Below are 19050 nucleotides of genomic sequence, written 5' to 3' on the forward strand. Positions count from 1 at the left end.
TGGGCTGCTTTTCATGCAGGGGGCAAAACTGACCTGGCTGTTCTGAATGGAAACCTGAACCAGTTCAAGTACAGGGTCATTCTGGAAGAAACATTGCTTCCATTTGCTGGTGCAGCCTTTCGAGTAAACTTTGTCTTCCAAGATGACAATGCACGGCCTCATCGTGCTCGCATGATCCAACACTTTCTTGCTGACCGTGGTGTAGAGCATATGGAGTGGCCTGCCATGTCCCCGGATATGAATCCGATAGAGAACTTGTGGGCAGAATTAACGCGTCAAATCGACAACTTGGACCAGCAGCCGACCTCTGTGCGTGAATTGCAGCAGACTATTGTCACTGCACGGCAAGCGATTCCTGTCCAAACCTTGGCAAATCTCGTGAACAGCATGCCTTGACGTGTACGTGCTCTCCTGAATGCTCGTGGGGGTTACATGAAGTACTGAACTGTAATTTTACTGTCCGTAATCCCAGTCATAATTTAGCTTTTGTTTTTGTTGAAAAAAAATTGGGCTAATGTGCAAAATAAAGAGATACTCCTGGAAAACGTACAGAAGTTTAACACAGTATTGTCCGTGAATCGAGTTCGATATCAGTTTACATCACTTTCAAGGATCAATTTATTTGCTTTGAAATGTCAAATGTGGTTTTTGTTTCTTTTAAAGGTCATATTAACAAAATCTAGAATAATTTCAACATAATTCCAATGAACTTTTGGTTCTAAGTCATCTTGAAAAGTAAGTTCACCCCCACAAAAAACATATTCCATATTAAATGCCAAGTATGTATGTATATATATATATATATATATACACAAAGAATTAAGTTAAGCACCCCCCCCGTTTTTTTACAACCTCGCACATTACAAGTTTGTTGTCGTCAAAACAGTGTAATATACCCATGATATTGCTATATTTTCTGGAGAAGTGATATTATGGTCACATAAAAACATAACAATCATGCCGTTTTCAATATTTTATTCTGAATAATTTAAGGTGAAATTTTTTGGGAATTTTAGGCATATTTTCACCTCAATTTAAGTATGGAGCTATAGGTCCATCACGGACAGTGTGGATGACGTTTATGTTTTCTAACGTACAGTCATTGTTCTGAGAAGACCTCTAGCGATCTTTGCGTCAATAACGTGTGTAGGACCCACGTGATCGGATCACTGACTCAACCCTACGTCTCATAGACCCTGTAAGCCGTCGTATGCGTTGCTGTGGCAGGTTGTTCCATTCCCGATGTAATGCACGTTCCAATTCATCCAGATTGGCTATTGGAGGGACCATCTTCGCAATTTGTCGTCCCAACATGTCCCAAACGTGCTCGAGGGGGTTCAACCTGCCACAGCAACGCATACGACGGCTTACAGGGTCTATGAGACGTAGGGTTGAGTCAGTGATCCGATCACGTGGGTCCTACACACGTTATTGACGCAAAGATCGCTAGAGGTCTTCTCAGAACAATGACTGTACGTTAGAAAACATAAACGTCATCCACACTGTCCGTGATGGACCTATAGCTCCATACTTAAATTGAGGTGAAAATATGCCTAAAATTCCCAAAAATTTTCACCTTAAATTATTCAGAATAAAATATTGAAAACGGCATGATTGTTATGTTTTTATGTGACCATAATATCACTTCTCCAGAAAATATAGCAATATCATGGGTATATTACACTGTTTTGACGACAACAAACTTGTAATGTGCGAGGTTGTAAAAAAACGGGGGGGGGTGCTTAACTTAATTCTTTGTGTATATATATATATATATATATATATATATATATATATATATATATATATGTATGTATGTATGTATGTATGTATGTATGTATGTATGTATGTATATATATATATATATATATGTATGTATGTATGTATATATATATATATGTATATATATATATATATATATATATATATATATATATATATATATATATATATATATATATATATATATATATATATATATATATATATATATATATATATATATATATATATATTGTTGCGGATATGGGATTTGCATCCATCCATATCCGCTTGTAAATATTCCCCTATTTCCTCAATACTTCCCAACTCTCCCCAATCCCCCATTCCCTAGTCCCATTTTCTGTAAACAACACTCTGTAGACCCGACCTCCCCCTATTTCCCCCATTAAATGTCGCATCGAGGTCCACCCCATCTCATGTAGACAACTATAGGACATCTTGCTAGTTATTCTTAGTCTATGTCAGTTAAGGATTAGTTTCCATTAATTCTGACCTATCGTTGCACCAGAATGTGATTGTATGGCACCGTTAGGAAGTTTAGGACCTCCCAATACCTCCCCGCAGCTCTTCCTCACAGTTCTCTTCAGCAGCAACAACAACAACAACAACAACGAGCGCAGGGAGTGCGCGTCCTCACTCCGGCTTGGTTGGTAGGAGTGGTGGGAGGGCACCAGGCCTTCCCAACGAGCCGCCATCGGACATGTGCTCGACGGGGTTACCCAACAGGGGCGGAACATGGCTCCCTGTCGGCTCCTCGTCAAGGGCGGAGCCCGGTAACCCCCGCACCCAATGGAAGTGGCGGACTGGCCCCAGTTGGGGCGGAACCAACCAGCCGAGGGCGTGTGACTCCCCGTTGAGCATGCACAGTAGAGAGAGAGGTGACGTCAGATGCGCGCTGAGCTTGAAGCAAGAAAGACGTACCCTCCGAGCGCTGTGAGACCTCCCTGCATCTTTGGACTGTGCTTTATCCTGTCCCCGAGCCAAGGTGCACCTTGTGCCCTCGACCTACCTGTCCATTCCTGCCATCAACCCCTGTGTGAGTCTACCTTGTCCGTTTGTCCGTGGTCTGTCTGGGTATTAAATAAGCCTGTATTTAAGTGCCCATCTCTTCTGTGTCCTTTACCTCACTCTGCCTTGTAATCTACCCCTTTTCTCCACCACTGTAATTACACCCTCCTCCGGAGGTCTTGAGAACTGTACCCCCTTGTGTCGTTTCATCTTTCCCAGTCGTCGTGTCCTTTCTATCATTGATTTAGCATAGCGCGATTTGGCCAACGTTATAATCGGGTGTAGTTTGTTAATGGTTCGAACTACGGGTTACTAAACCCGCTCGGTAACCTAAAACCGTAGCTCGAACGGCCGTCTCTTCCCTGTCTCACGACCGAGCGTTGCACTCAGGTCCCGGGAAGTCCGACTTTCTGGCCCGAATACCCTGGCGGCGCTGCGGGCGGGAGGGAGCGTTGGGACGACCAGGAACGGAGAGTGGTTAGTAGAAGGAACGGCGGGTTAATCTCCGCAGGGCAACGAGGGAAGCCCTCTCCGTTTCCGTAACAATTTATATATACTAATAGATATATATAGATATATATACAATATATTGGGCTAAACCTTCTTTTTTAGTTTTTAGTCATAATAATTTGTTGCACAAATCAATGCAATGCTGATAAAATATGTAGGGGTATTTTTTGAAACATGTGGCCTTTCCCCTTTGCCATTTGCTTAAAACTAATCAGAAGGACGTTAAGCCGGAGGACATGTCTGCCAGTAATGGTCATTGTTGGAAGTTGAAGATCCCACAAATGTCTTTCAGAACGATTCAGCGAGTTATCAGCAGCACTCCAACGAAATTACAATTTCCTACCCTGAATGACTCCTACTGCAGCAAGGCAAAGGCAAAGGCAAATAGCATGACCTTTGCACAGGAACTGCTTTGGCAGCATGACACTCTGTCAAGAGCTTGGTACATTTCATTGATTTATGACAGAAGAAAACTAGAACGGCACTCGGTAGAGAGCATACCTCCACTAGGCTGAACTGTTTACTTTCTGTATCCCACTGATAGGCCGGACAGGGATCCAAACCATAACCAAGACTGAATCAGATTGTTCTTGTCAACTACCCAACTAATCCACTAAGTTTTGCTATAATTCATCCACAACTTTTTGAAATATCGTGCTATATATCGTTTTTGTACCTATCTCTCAATGGTGAAGAATCCCTTAAAATATTATAGTATCCGGATCCGCATTTCTACCAAAAACAAATCAATTCGTCCTTGTCACACACCCAACCTGTCCACCAAGTCTTGTCCGAATCTGTCCAAATCGTTCTGAGATATCGTGCTATATATCGTTTTGGCCAAATCTTTCAATGGTGAAGAATCGCTTAAAATATTCCAGGTATCCAGATCCGGATTTTCAATAAAAATCGAATCAATTATTGCTTGTCACAAATTGACAAGATCAAACCTAACATACCCAATTCCTAGACTATCACAAACCTAGTAATATATCCAACTACTACCAAGTACTAGTACTAGTAGTACAAGTACTAGTAGTACTACCAAGTACTAGTACTAGTAGTGGTAGCACGAGTAGTAGGTCCCAGTAGATTATCACAAACCCAATTTGTCCACCAAGTTTCGTCTGAATCCATCTATAAACTATTTGAGATATCCTCCTCACAGACAGACAAACAGGGTTGAAAACATAAGCTCCGTCCACCTCTTCGGTGGGGTAGGTAAAAATGTGTTAAAGAGAATGATAAGTGGAGATTAAGTTAGTGAACTTACAATAGCGATATTGGTGCCATGTAATTAACTATTATGAAAATACTGAAAAAGGATCACGCATTTCCACGTTAGAATTGATTAATGGAGGGTCATGCTACTACTTAAAATAAGGCAAGTATCTGTGCGTATGTATGTCTGATAATTATGTATTAAGAAACAGATGGGCCAATCTCTGCAAGTTTTTGCATCGGTGTTCAGGGTACTCAGGGGCAGGTCAGGGACATAATAATTCCCCCCACCCCTCTCCTATGAGAATGGATACATGACTTGCCATATTCACCTGTACATGAAGCACAGTGCAAGTGGTTTAACCACCGACTGAGGAGGTATTCAAAATCCTCAAGGGAACATATAAAATCAAGCACTTATAATAAGATGCTGGTGCTTCAATTTAAGTTGCTACAAATTATTGAGACTTTCTTGGCGTTGCTCGACATGTTCAACAAATTGGCAACATGTTCAACAACAAGAGTTGGCAGCATGTTTGGCAGCATGTTCAACAAATCAAGAGTTAGGAAATCTGAAAAAGATGATTTACAGCCGATGATCGCAGATGAACCAAAGTAGATCGAGCGATCTTGCATCATCCGATTACAGTAATTAAGAAAACATTAAGGTGTTATATAATGACCTGCAATTATACGCAGAGATTAAACTGCATTTCGGATGAAACAATGACAGCCTTCGAGTCATAAATCGTCAATGCATCCATCCATCCATTTATAACATCACTTGTGTCTCCATAAATAACGATGATGAGGAGTATAAGGACATAAGAGAAGACTTAATATTTAAACCTCTGTCAAAGACATTTTAACGGTGACAAATGGGGCTATTCGGTGATTACGGATAGTCATTACCCAGCACTAGTTAAAGATAAGAGATTCAGGGCACTCAACTGCTCCACACACACACATGAGAGGGTGCCTCCCTGGAGGATTCACCCAAACCTCCATGCACCAGATTGGTGATTGTCTAGGCATGACTGGCCAAGCTTGAGCCATCAAGTGCCGAATAAAACCGTTCATCAATAAAATGTGGCACGGCCTCTACGCAAAGGCGACAAATGGATGACATCCTGGAAAAACGTACCGGACCAAATTCTCTTCTGATTGTTGGTCTGACTCCTGCTTGGGTCACAAGTTAGAAGTAAAACTTTGATTGTTTGAAACATCTGATTGCTAAACCAAGATGACATCAAAAGCTGTTCTTTGGAAATTACATTATTTCATTTGAAGTCTGTGTGCCATAAACTTTGGAACGTTAGGGCTGACAGGATAGCGTAGATGTATGAACACTCGTCTTTCAACTGCCTAGCCTGGGTTTGAATGTCTGCCCAGTTATAAAATGTCATCCTGGTGTTTTGAAACCTCGGAGAGACGTTGAACCAGAGGAACAGTCATCCAGCATTGTTCATTGGTGGTCATTGATGATCACATGGTGGCTTACATGAAGTGTAGGCGAGTTGTTGCCGGCACCTTAAACTAATTACAAAATCACATCCAAATCACTTTCAGGCAAGCGTTATGCTTGGCCAGCTGGTTCGTGAAAGGATTTGGGCAAAAATCGTTCCCCAGCCAACTTTCCTGGAAGGTGGGAATAATTGCAGCCATTAAAGTAGTAGTAGTAGTAGTAGTAGTAGTAGTAGTAGTAGTAGTAGTAGTAGTAGTAGTAATCAAATTGTGGACAGTTCAAAAGAAGCATTAGAGTTCAGCAGATAGACCTTGGCAATTAAAATATCAGAATAAGAGAGACATTAAAATGTAAACATGATGTCTCGTTGCAACAAAAAAAAGAAAGACCTCTCATGTCTGCAACATTATCACCGATGAAGATAATAAAAGGGCCCAAAATCAAGTCTGTGTTCCTGATATACAGTTTCACAGCATGCACATGGTCACTCAGAAGTTTGGGCAAAATCAAATAATTTTGATTCGACTTTCATGGCAACTATGATTTTATGTGGTTGTAGCGGTTACCGCTTGATGCACACAATCGCCTTGCACCGGCCAGAACACGGCCAGACGCGCCTCTCCCGGGCATGCCCGGACTCACTGTTCCCGGGCACGCCCGAACCTCCCGGGCACGCCCGGTCTCGTCTTTCCCGGGCATGCCCGCTCTCGCCTTTCCAGGGCTCGCCCAGAGCGTCCGGGCATGCCCGCTATCGCCTTTTCAGGGCTCGCCCAGAGCGTCCGGGCATGCCCGCTATCGCCTTTCCAGGGCTCGCCCAGAGCGTCCGGGCATGCCCGCTATCGCCTTTCCAGGGCTCGCCCAGAGCGCCCGGGCACGACCAGCCTCGACTTGCCAGGCCGCAGCCAAACACGCCCGGGCAGGTCCAGACTCGCCTTTCCAAGGCTCGCCCTTGACACCCGGGCATGCCCGGTATAGCTTTTGCCGGGCAAACTTCCCGACATAAATGTGTATATATATTGCTGCCCGATAAACGGGTTTGTCAGAATACCTGAGCTGTTTTGTTTCAATAAAGCAACTCGGACGAATTCCGTCTTTGGTCGCGTCAATTCTTTCGACTCGCGTTGGAGCGCAGTTCCTTCATGGTCTTATATTGAAGCCCTTGTCTTATATTGATCTTATATTGATGCTCCGCAGGCTGGTCGGAGCGATGAAGAGAAGGACAAGTTCTGGTGTGCGATAGAGAAGCTGATGGAAAACGTGAAAGATGAGGAAGTTGTTGTGGTAGGAGGACACCTAAATGGATATGTGGGAAGGAGTATGGACGGTTTTGAGGGAGTTCATGGGGGTTACGGATATGGTGTGAGAAATGGAGAAGGTGAAAGGATTTTGGAGTTTGCTGATGGAGCTGATTTGTTGATTTGTAATACTCAGTTCCAGAAAGAGGATAATAAGCTTGTTACATACACGTCAGGTGGGTCGACGACAACCGTTGACTACCTGCTGGTGCGTAGGCGAGATAGGGGGAACCTCCGGGACACAAAGGTGATCCCGGGGGAAGAGGCTGTTTCACAGCACCACTTGGTTGTCTGCGACATAATAGACCAGGAGCCCAGAAGGTTTATTCAAGTGAAAAGCACCGAAGCAACTGACCATGTGGGTTGAAAGGGTTCTACCCCCACATCACAAAAATGCATTGCTGCCAGGTCAGGGCCCTTCCCACCCAAATCGCCCAAAATAGGGACGCCATTACCGAAAATCCTATTTTCATCAATATCTGGAAAACTATACATGGCAGTATCACAAATCTGGTGTCTACACCCATGTTTTCATGGTCAATCATTATAAAAATGCATTTCTCCTTAGCCAGGGTTGTGTCTTTCCCGCCCAAAAGCACCCAAAGTGCCCAAAGTAAGGAAACCATTGCTGAAAATCCTACTTTCCTCAATATCTGGACAACTATACATGGGAGTATCACAAATCTGCTGTCTACACCCATGTTTTCATGGTCAATCATTACAAAAATGCATTTCTCCTTGGTCAAGCCCAAAAGCGCCCAAAGTAAGGATACCATTGTTAAAAGATCATACTGTAGCGACCCATGGGTCCCCCAAAGCTCGAGACCAGCAACAGAATCTCCTGGCCCAAGCCGGTGACGTAACCGGCGGCCAAACCGCGGCGCCAAGGTTATAATCCTTTGCACCTGTCGGTCACATGACCACCAAAGCGTGCCTCGCCTGACAAAAGGTCTGAAGGTGAATATCGGAAAAACGAAGGTGATGGCAAGTGGTAAAGCATGTGGTGAGGTGGAAAGAAGTGGGAAGTGGCCGTGTGCTGTGTGCAGGAAGGGTGTCAGAGTGAATTTCATTCAATGTACAATGTGCGCTGAGTGGGTTCATCAAAAATGTAGTGGTTTGAGAGGGTCATTAACAAGTGTGGCAGCTACATGCAAGTGTAAGGTGTGCACAGAGGGAGCTGCAGATGGAGGAAATGTTGAGTTGGATCTTGGAGATGGCACAAAGCTGGAAGGTGTGAAAACATTTTGTTACCTAGGAGACATGCTGAATGGAGAAGGTGGATCAGACTCGGCAACAGTTGCTCGAGTGAGATGTGCATGGAAGAAGAAGTTTCGGGAACTGAGTGGCGTGCTGACGAGGAGGGGATTGTCGTTGAAGCTGAAGGGAAAGGTGTATGCTGCATGTGTGAGAAGTGTTGTGATTTATGGGAGCGAGACATGGGTAATGAATGTAGAGCAGCAACGAAGGCTGGAAAGGGTGGAAATGCGAATGGTTCGGTGGATGTGTGGAGTATCGTTGCGAGAGAGGAAGACAAATGATGAATTGCGAAAGATGATGGGAATAGAGCCTGTGATGGATGCTGTGAAGAGAAACAGTTTGAGATGGTTTGGTCATGTGTTGAGGAAGGATGAAAGTGACTGGTTGAGAAGAGTGATGGAAATGAATGTAGAAGGAAGTAGAGGACGGGGAAGACCGAGAAAGACTTGGCTAAAGATGGTCGAAGAAGAAATGCGGGAAAGGGGGTGAACAAGGGGAGATGCAAAAAATAGGGCAAAATGGAGAAGATTTCATGGGGACCGCAAGGCTAACCCCTGCTCTTGCAGGGAAAATGGCCTTAAAAATCCTGTTGTTGTATTGATGCCCTCAGGGCAGCTCTAGATGTGCACGAAAATGCCACCTATGAAAAAGGCAGTGGATGGAAATTAAAGGCAGTGGATGGAAAATACAAATTAATTACGAATGTGTCCCCATTTCAACTCTATCCATAAAACTCAACATCGTAAAAATTGGAGGAAAATTATTCAGGTTATGATCAAAAATGTGTTTTTTGCTAATTCGGTCACAATCTGAAAAAGTAGGTCAAGGACATCAATCAAATATCAGATGCACAACTTCAGTGCTGGTATGCTGTTAGGATGCAAGAATATCTTGAAAGGCCAAGCAGTCTGAGATTCCACATTGGCAAAATTGAGCGATGACAAAAAAAATGCGGTTTTTTTTCCGACCGCCATTTGACCTTAACAGCATTATATTTTCAGATCGCCATTTGATTTTGAATTTTAACTCGGAGAACAATGATGTAAATCAAGTGCAAATGTGCCTTCCTTTCGGTTATCTAGAGAGGGCAATTTCGTTCCGATCGGACAAACCTTAGTCGTGGTGGTGACGAACCAAACGTGTAAAAATGTCAATAATTGGGTCATAACCTTTAAATTAGGTCAAGGTCAAATAATTATGTCAACCCCACATGCCTTTTATTCCCATTATTGATGCAAAATTTCATTCCGAAAGTCCCAGCTGGATCTGAGAGTAAAGCTCGGACATTGGCAGAAAAAAGGGAGAAAACCTAAATGGTGGATTTAGTACTCCTATGGGTCAAAGACCGAGATCTTTAACTCGGCGGGGTATGATGTAAATAAATGGTAAATTTTCCTTGCTCTAGGCTATCTCGAGAGGGCAATATCTATCTATAATGCCAGTAATCTCTGTGTGTCTGTCTGTGTGTTTGTCTGTGACCGCTGTTTCTCGACAACCACGGGTCCGATATACTTGAAACTTGCCAGGTATATTGCTGGGGACCCGAGGATGTGCCTTTTCAAGGTTTGTAATTAATCGGACAAGTACCTACCGAGCTATGTCCAAAAAACGCTTCAACCAATCAGAGAGCAGCGAGCTATCACGTGTGCCGAACCGTTAATGCAATGCAAGCGTTAATGCGTTAATGCAAGGCTTTTCTTTTTTCCCCTCTTCTCTTTCTACTTTTCCTTGCGATTAAATTGCAAACAGCCAAAATACGTTGGCGCTAATTGAATAATTGGCCATTAACACTAAAATAATCGTAACTGCGATATGCCAACTTCCGGACAGTGCAGCCTTCCATGTTGTTGTTGTTTGCAGCAGCTGTTTGCAGCAAGGCAAGGCTTTTCAACTATGTTGCCGTTAAACTATGTTTTAAAACGAATTCAAACTGCGATTAAATTAAAACGATTCATCCTAACTGCGATTTGCGAACTTCCGGACAGTGACGACTTATCTTCCGGCAGCCAATCACAGAACGCTCTGTTGCGTAGGCGTGGCCGATGTGAGACGAGCGGAGCTGAGCGCGTTACGAGCTGACCGCCATTACGGTACGTAATTCGATTTCTTATGCGCATTATTTCTCCCAATTCAGTCAGAGCGAAGGGCGGAAGCGAAGAGCGTTGCTTTTTTTGTTTACGGGCGTACGGGCGGGGTAGAGCGTACGGGTAGCGTTTTTTTTTTTTTTTGGCCACGGAACGGGCACCCACGTACGGGCAATGCCCTAGTATTTCCAATTTGACAAACTTTAGGTGAGTTATGGTGAAAAATATGAAAATGTTTATAATTAGGTCATGACCATAAAATTTGGTCAAGGCCAAAACAAATTACGTCAACCCCACCTAATTTCTATTCACATTATTGATGCAAAATTTCATTCTGAAAATTCGAGCAGGTTCCGCGATACAGCTTGAAAATTTCGGAAATTAGGAGTGTAGCAAGAAATTAGGAGTGTATATACATATACACTACATGACCAAAAGTATGCGGACACCCCTTCTAATTAGTGGATTCGGCTGTTTCAGCCACACCCATTGCTGACAGGTATATATAATCAAGCACACAGCCATGCAATCTCCATGGACAAACATAGGCAGTAGAATGGGCCGTACTGAAGAGCTCAGTGAATTTCAACGTGGCACCGTCATAGGATGCCAAACCTTTCCAACAAGTCAGTTCGTCAAATTTCAGCCCTGCTAGAGCTGCCCAGGTCAACCGTAAGTGCTGTTATTGTGAAGTGGAAACGTCTAGGAGCAACAACAGCTCAGCCATGGTCGGCCACACAAGCTCATAGAACGGGACCGCCGGGTGCTGAATCGCATAGCGTGTAAAAATCGTCTGTCCTCGGTTGCAACACTCATTACCGAATTCAAAACTACCTCTGGAGGCAACGTCAGCACAACGAATCATGCTTCACCATCTGGCAGTCCGAAGGACTACTCTGGGTTTGGCGGATGCGAGGAGAACGCAACTGCTCGACTGCATAGTGCCAACGGTAAAGTTTGGTGGAGGAGGAATAATGGTCTGTGGCTGTTTTTCATGGTTTGGGCTTGGCCCCTTAGTTCCAGTGAAGATAAATCTTAACGCTACAGCATACAATGACATTCTAGACGATTTTGTGCTTCCAACTTTGTGGCAACAGTTTGGGGAAGAACCTTTCCTGTTTCAGCATGACAATGGCCCCGTGCACAAAGCGAGGCCCATACAGAAATGTTTTGTCGAGATCAGTGTGGAAGAACTTGACAGTCCTGCACAGAGCCCTGACCTCAACCCCATCGAACACCTTTGGGATGAATTGGAACGCCGACAGCGAGCCAGACCTGATCGCCCAACATCAGTGCCCGACCTCATGAATGCTCTTGTGGCTGAATGGAAGCAAATCACTGCAGCAATGTTCCAACATCTAGTGGAAAGTCATCCCAGAAGAGTGGAGGCTGTTATCGCAGCAAAAGGGGGACCAACTCCATATTAATGCCCATTAATTTGGAATGAGATGTGTGATGTTTGGGTGTCCACATACTTTTGGTCATGTAGTGTATATATACAGGGTGGCCCATTTAACACTGACAGTTTTAAAATGTCTTTAACTTTTTTGTTTCTTAACCAAACATATAAAAATTTTACACAACATAGGTACATACTTCAAGTTTTTCTTTTTCATAAGTTTAATCAACCTTAAGAACTTACAAATTTATTTATGAACTTCAATGTGATTTCCACCATTTTCAATCAGTTTATTCAGCCTTTGTCTGTATTCCAACACCACCTTTTGTTGCATTTCGACCGTAATTTCACCAAAAGCTGCTTGAATTCTCCATTTCAGTTCTTGAATGTTCGTTGGATTTTTCGTGTCGACTTTCGACTTAATAAACCCACAGAGAAAAAAAGTCACATGGTGTGAGGTCGGGAGAGCGTGGGGGCCAGGGCAGGGTGGTGGTTTCGGCCAATTTTATTTTCGGTGAAAATGTCACAAGTAACAGCTGCCTGATAATGTTGCGTGATTAGTTCTGGGCAGACGTGGAAGCTAGTGACATGGCTGATGAACTGATATTTATGCAAGATGGAGCTACTCCCCATTGGGGTATCCAGGTCCGGAATTGGCTCAATGAGACACTGCCCGAACACTGGATGGGTCGCGGATCACCTAATATGCCCTATATATACATATATACATATATATATATATATTTTTTTAAATATATATACAGGGTGCATAGTGGGCTATCCTATATGGGAAGGCATAATCATATTAAGGATTACTCTATCAACTTCACGCATGCAAAATGTCATTTCTTGCCTCCGCTGACTAAGTCGCCAGAGGCATTGTTGTACATGTGATTGTAGGTCACCTTATCTGTTGAATAACTCAATGACCTGCATGTAGTTCATGTCTGTGGTTCAACCTCGCAACTTGCATTCCAAAACAGCTTTTGTGGTTGTAGAAACAAGAAAGGGAGTCACTCAGACTTGGCTCAGACATCGCTAGACAGCAGAGGTTAAATGTCTCACTTTCAAGAGAGTGTTCTGAAGATTGTATCATTTATATACCAATCCCAGGAGGAGAAGCAAGCATGAAGGGCCTGGTCGAGTCCTTTCTTCAGCCATCGCTGAATAACCATAACAGCATAAACATGAACATCTAGGAAAGCATTCTTTCGCAAGAGACAGACAAATCACCTGCAATTGATTCTGGTTTAATTCACACATTATGGAATTGTTGAAATGCCAATTGATCAATGTGAAGAGTTTACACTGGGGTTGGTAAAATCAATTTTGCATTCAGTTACATCAGTCAGGAATAGGTTAAGCTGAAGAAAGATAGATGTTACATCGAATGCATGGGTGTTGTGTCTCATTACAGAGGAAATGCTGTTATTTCGAAATAAATTATACTCATTTAACGAGGCAAGAGAGCTTTAATCAGACAGGTAGCAGAATCTCACCTCTGAGCCAGGTGATGGTGGGTTTAGGAGCGCCAGTGGTTTCGCACAAAAGGCTAACAGTAGATCCTTCGATTACAGTGCTGTCAAACGGACCTTGGGTGATGTTTGGAGGGAAACCTGAAACACAAGAGAGCTGTAAATGTGGAATTGTGTGACAGCCTACACATTTACCTGCTCTGTGATGGTAAATTAGTCAAGAGATTTGCTTGTCGGAAAGTGTTGCCAACACATGTAAGATTTACACTTTCGTATTATTTCAAGCTCAGCAAGAGGTGAAAATCTGACACGAAAGGCGTATAATGCATATCACCGGAAATTAGAAGGGGGAATTAGGTTGGCGAGATCACTTCCTGCATTTTCTTGTGGATACAAGTGAGTGTGATTGGAGGAAGCAAGTGCAAGCTGGTGCATTTGGGTAAAGTTATCGAGTGGGTGGTCTGCATCAAAATGGGCAACCTTCAAGGGACGAATGCGTCAGGTGCAGATTTAAGTATATTCCAGTGAGGTGTAAAGGCAGAAAGAGACAATGTTGGTTTGAGCAAGGAGGTACGCAGTGTAATTAACCCTTGGATGCAGTGATTGGGCCTCGGAGGCCCACAAGGTTTTTTTTTGTTGCAAAAACTATGCTGTACAATTTGTTTTTGGAATGAGCCTCATTTTCGCCGACTTTCATGTTGTTACACAAAATTCAGTGATGTAAATAAATAAAAATTTCATTCAGGTTCGTGGGAAAATCTTCATTCTTCACTTATAACCTGAAAATCCGACACGAATGCAGGCCTGGGGCCTTTGAGGCCTCGCATAAATGTTGTTGTACTACTATGTTATATCATTATTTTCTTGATATGAGCCTCATTATATGCTCCTATAACTTGGTTACAAATATTTCAGTGACAAAAATATGAAAATTAAAAAACGTTACACGAATACATTTGTGGGGCCTCCGAGGCCCAATGGCTGCATAGATGTAGGATTTTTGACAGTTGTGGACATCTACATTCTAAATAAAAGGATTAGTGAATCATATTTTTTGAGCAAATACTCCTCCATGAGCCTCAACTTTTTAGAGCAAAAAAAGTTGAAAAACCAAGAACAAAAAATTTTTTTTGCAAAAAAAGAAGAAAAAGGAATCATTACTTGTATGGGATTCCTACAACTAATAGGATCAATGATTCACATTTTCTGAGCAAATACACATCCATGAGCATCGACTTGGATTGAAAAAGGATATTAAAGAAAAATATATATAAAAAACGAATTTTTTTTTTTAAAAAACTACACGAATACATCCGTTGGGCCTCTGAGGCCCAATGGCTGCATTTATGTAGGATTTTTGACGCCTGCATCTGAGGGTTAAGGATAACCTGAAGGCATTCATTAAGCACAAAACAATAGGACTAGAATCCGAATCGCATCATGATAGGAGTAAACAGAGATGAGTTAAGAAAAACACTCGGCAAGGCAAAAGGGAATATGAAAAGGACATAGCCAAAATATTAAAAATAACAGCAAGACATTCTTTAAGTATATATAGGGCTAAAGAAAGAGTTAAGAGAGGTGTGGGCCCATTGAGGACTCGCAAAGGAGAAAATGACGATTATGGTAGGAATACTTTTGATGTGAATCGGTGAGGCTAGCATTGCCTTATATCAGGGATCCGTCAGAGGCAAGTTCTATGGTAAAATGTGCGTGAAGGAAGAAGTGATTGTAAACTTTAGAGAATAAGAGTCTCAAGTTGTGTTGTGTAAAACCTGCTGTACAGGGAGGCCAGGTGGAGGGCATGTGCCATCCGGTCCGGCCCTTTAATGAAAACAATGCAGGCTGTTTGGCCAGAAGACAGGGTGGCTTCGAGAGTGGCGCAGAGCTCTAGAGAGTGGCGGAACACATGTACGAGGATTCACCTCACACGGCGGGATGGCAGGGAAGATGGCACCACCACAAACAGTGGGCGGCCAATGCCAGGGTTGGCTGCATGATGGAAAGGTGTCCATTTGAGGTGGTAAAAACCGTGTCCATGCATGTGCAAGGAAAGTTTGACGTTGGACCTTGGATAAACAACAACTCTCTCTCTCTCTCATTCCATCACTCTGGAGGAGAAGGACCACACCAGGATATGTGAATGACATCTCCCCAATATCTCACCTCATCACCATTCCTCGTCGTCATTGTTCTGCCCAGAGCAGGACTTTACCCTGTACGATGTCCATTGTCCATGACCACCAGTCGTGGTACAGCAGAGACCAGCTCGTGCGTTCGTTTTCTTTGTAATGGTTTGAGTCCGGTATTTTGGTGTCTTAGTGGGGTGTAGTTATATTTCTCTTGTGCAATAAGTTCAAATCTTTCCTTCCCTATTTGTGTGTCTTTTGTATGCCAGATCTGTCTGGGTTTTGTTGTCTTGTGCATCATTTTACAATACACCATTTGCTAAGGAATGTCTTCCCGTGTTCTTACCTTCCCTCACAAACGCCCCTCAGTTTCGGTTTGTATTTAAAGCAAACCTAAGGGGAGTGTGGATAATTAAAATAATGCAGTAAACTCAGCACACATCATTTCAGCATTCGAGGAGGCTTTCATCAAACATCCAGCTCAGACAGTTCGTGGACCCTCTGACACCACAATATGCTTTCAATAGTATTGAAGGAGGTGATGGATTGGGGTGATTACATTATGCAACAGTTCAAATGATAATGGTATTGTTACACAGGTTGGTGTCTGTTCATATGTGTACAACTCACTTCGCACGGTGAGGTGTGCACGGGTTTGCACCTCCCCTGCACTATTCCTTGCAAAGCACTGCAACATTCCCGAGTCCTTCTCCTCAAGGCGATGTATGCGCAGGCTGCTGTCGGGCAGCACTTGGTACCGTCCAATGATGCTTGTAAGTCCCACGGGCAAGCCATCGTGATACCAGGTTACAGATGGCATGGGAAGTCCTACAAAAAATAAAGGGGATGCTCAAGAAGATTTATGAATCCCAAGAAAAAAGAATAGATCATCACACAGTGTGTCCCAGACAAGACTGAACAACTTAAATTTGAAATAAATTGAACAGAAAGATTCCAATTTCAATGAAATGATAAATTAAAAATGTCGACCTGATCATCTGACACCTCTTGTGTTTCTCTCATTACCTCCGCCACTGAGGGTTATGTTTTCATTGATCTTCATTTTGATGGATATGATTGATTTTCATTTGATCCGAGGTTATGTTTTCACCCCTGTCTGTTTGGCTTTTTGTTTGTCTGTGAACAAGATATCTCAAAAAGTTATGGACGGATTCGGATGAAATTTGACAGAGAGGTAGTGTATGTGACAAGGACCAAAAATGATTATATTTTGGTGAAGATCCGGATCTGGATCTGGCTAGTTCAATTTTTAAGTGATTCTTCACCATTTGAAGACAGGGCCAAAAACGATACATAGCAGGATATCTCAAAACGTTATGGACGGATTTGGACGAAACTTGGTGGACTGGTTGAGTGTGTGACAAGGAAGAATCTCTTCGATTTTGGTGAAGATCTGAATATGGATTCGGATATGAGAATTATTTAATTTTTAAGTGATTCTTCACCATTGAGGGATCGGGCAAAAAGTGATATATAACATGATATTTAAAAGTTATGGACAAGTTATGACAAAACTAGGTGGATGAGTTGGTTAGGTGACAAGAAGAAGCCGATTAGATTTTGGTTCATGTCCAAATCCACATCCAGCCTATCATTGGGATACAAAACAAACTGTTCAGCCTGGCAGAGATATACGCTCTACAGAGTGCCGTTCTAGTTCTTGTTTGTTTTCATCTTTCCACTGGCAGATTATGAAGTCTTGAACACTAACAATCCAAAGTAGCGATTAAAACTGCAGCATGCAGACCCACTCAGAAGTGCTTCCTCAAGAACCGCTCAGGCAGAAATTTTGCAGATGTAGGTCAGCCACGAACTAAAAAAAAAAAATCTTACAAAATGCATCGTGATGCCATCGACCCCACTGCGTGACCCTAAGGCCTAAACAGCGTGTGCTGAGGAGGCAGTTGCTGAAGTTCTTGCAGCTTTTGGAACCGTTCCATAAAAGTCAGTATTGAGGCAGCTTTGTAACTGAAGATGTCAAAGAGATCAGTTCACAGACTATTGAAAGGAGAAAAACCGAATCCGCAACAAGCTTCACATTCTCCACGAGATTACTGCTCTTGCTGCTCACATGCCATTTATGATCAAGACGTGTCGGAGACGACTTAACAAGATCATACTTTTCTTTATCGTGTCTTATTCGGTGATAAGGCAAATTCTGATGTTTATGACAGTGTGGAACAAGCAATTGGATCCATTTCTGGGGAAATAGGGGGAAAAAAATGATTTGGCCATCCAAAACATGCTGAAAGAGTTATCCAAGAAAAAGGAGGACACGATGAATGAAATTACAAGCTATGAAATAGTTTCACTGTGATAGAAAAAAATGCTCAAAGCTGTCATGTATGTAAACCTATTTCCATCAAAATATTTTTAAATTTGTAAGATTTATTTATGAGATTAATCGTTCATTCAATCTTGTGCAGGGGCACACATTATAAACAGTATCTACAATTATCCCCAAATCCGATATCACATTGTCAGTGCAAAACACCTGCGGATTCAAAGGATCAAAACATGTAATAAGATGTGCAATTAACATTGGATGCGCTCGAAAATGTCCTCCGCATCGAGATAGGCACGGAGCAGGAAGAAATCGGGAAAACGAATGCTCAGTTCATCATTTAAATGTATTGAAAATGTATCCTCAGAGGATCCGCAAGAGGAAATTTGTTACAAAAATAAATGTCTTGCAGAATAATGTCAAACTCACCTGAAGCCTGGCAGCTAATATCGAGCTCGGATCCAACAATACCTGGAATTCTCTTTTCTGGCTCCTTTACAAATTGTGGCACCTCTGGGAAAGAGCAAATCACATAGTTAGCATCGTTTTATAAGATGCTGAGAGATGGTTTTGTAAGTTTCAGTAATGGGGTTGGGGAATGTGAGCTAAAGAGGGGGCAGGATGTGTGCATTGTCACGGGAAATCAGTCACTCATAACAAGTAAGAAAACCTCCTTCCACCCCACTCTTCTTCCCCCTTCACCAAAATTAAGAATATAAAGTTGTCAAATATAAAATGTTCAGGAAAATAACATCAATTGTCCAGCAAATCATTTGATGCAACAATTACAGATAAATAACATTAAACTGGGACTGGCAGGATATCCTTGACTCCGAGAGGAAGGTGCACTCACCTTTCAGCTGTCGAGCATGGGTTCAGACCTCAGCCCAGGTATAAACTGTCATCCTGATGCTTCGTGGGTGGGGTAGGGCATCACGGTGTGTGCCATTCTTCAGATAGACGTTAAACTGGGCGTCCTGTCTACCAGCATTAGTTGGTGGGCGTTAAAACACCCACGGTGTCCTTTGCTAAGAAAAGACCAGCTAATGCTGGCAACCTGGTCACCGGCTTATTTCCAAGTTGCTGCCCTAACCTACAAGAGGCATTAGCCAAACTGCTG

At 42.8% G+C, this 19050-nt stretch overlaps 1 protein-coding gene across 1 annotated transcript in view; it reads right to left on the minus strand.

Annotated features, from left to right (window-relative positions):
* SDK2 (sidekick cell adhesion molecule 2) overlaps positions 1–19050 on the minus strand; it is a 990523-nt gene that overhangs the window by 341744 nt on the left and 629729 nt on the right. The window contains exons 8-10 of the mRNA XM_068126284.2: positions 18360–18443; positions 16256–16453; positions 13521–13637 (exon numbers count right to left, since the gene is read on the minus strand). Of these exons, the coding sequence (XP_067982385.2) occupies positions 13521–13637; positions 16256–16453; positions 18360–18443 (399 nt within the window). The remainder of the gene's footprint in view (positions 1–13520; positions 13638–16255; positions 16454–18359; positions 18444–19050) is intronic.

Source organism: Myxine glutinosa, chromosome 10 (assembly GCF_964187855.1).
Source record: "Myxine glutinosa chromosome 10, kmMyxGlut1.1, whole genome shotgun sequence".
Taxonomy (NCBI): domain Eukaryota; kingdom Metazoa; phylum Chordata; class Myxini; order Myxiniformes; family Myxinidae; genus Myxine; species Myxine glutinosa.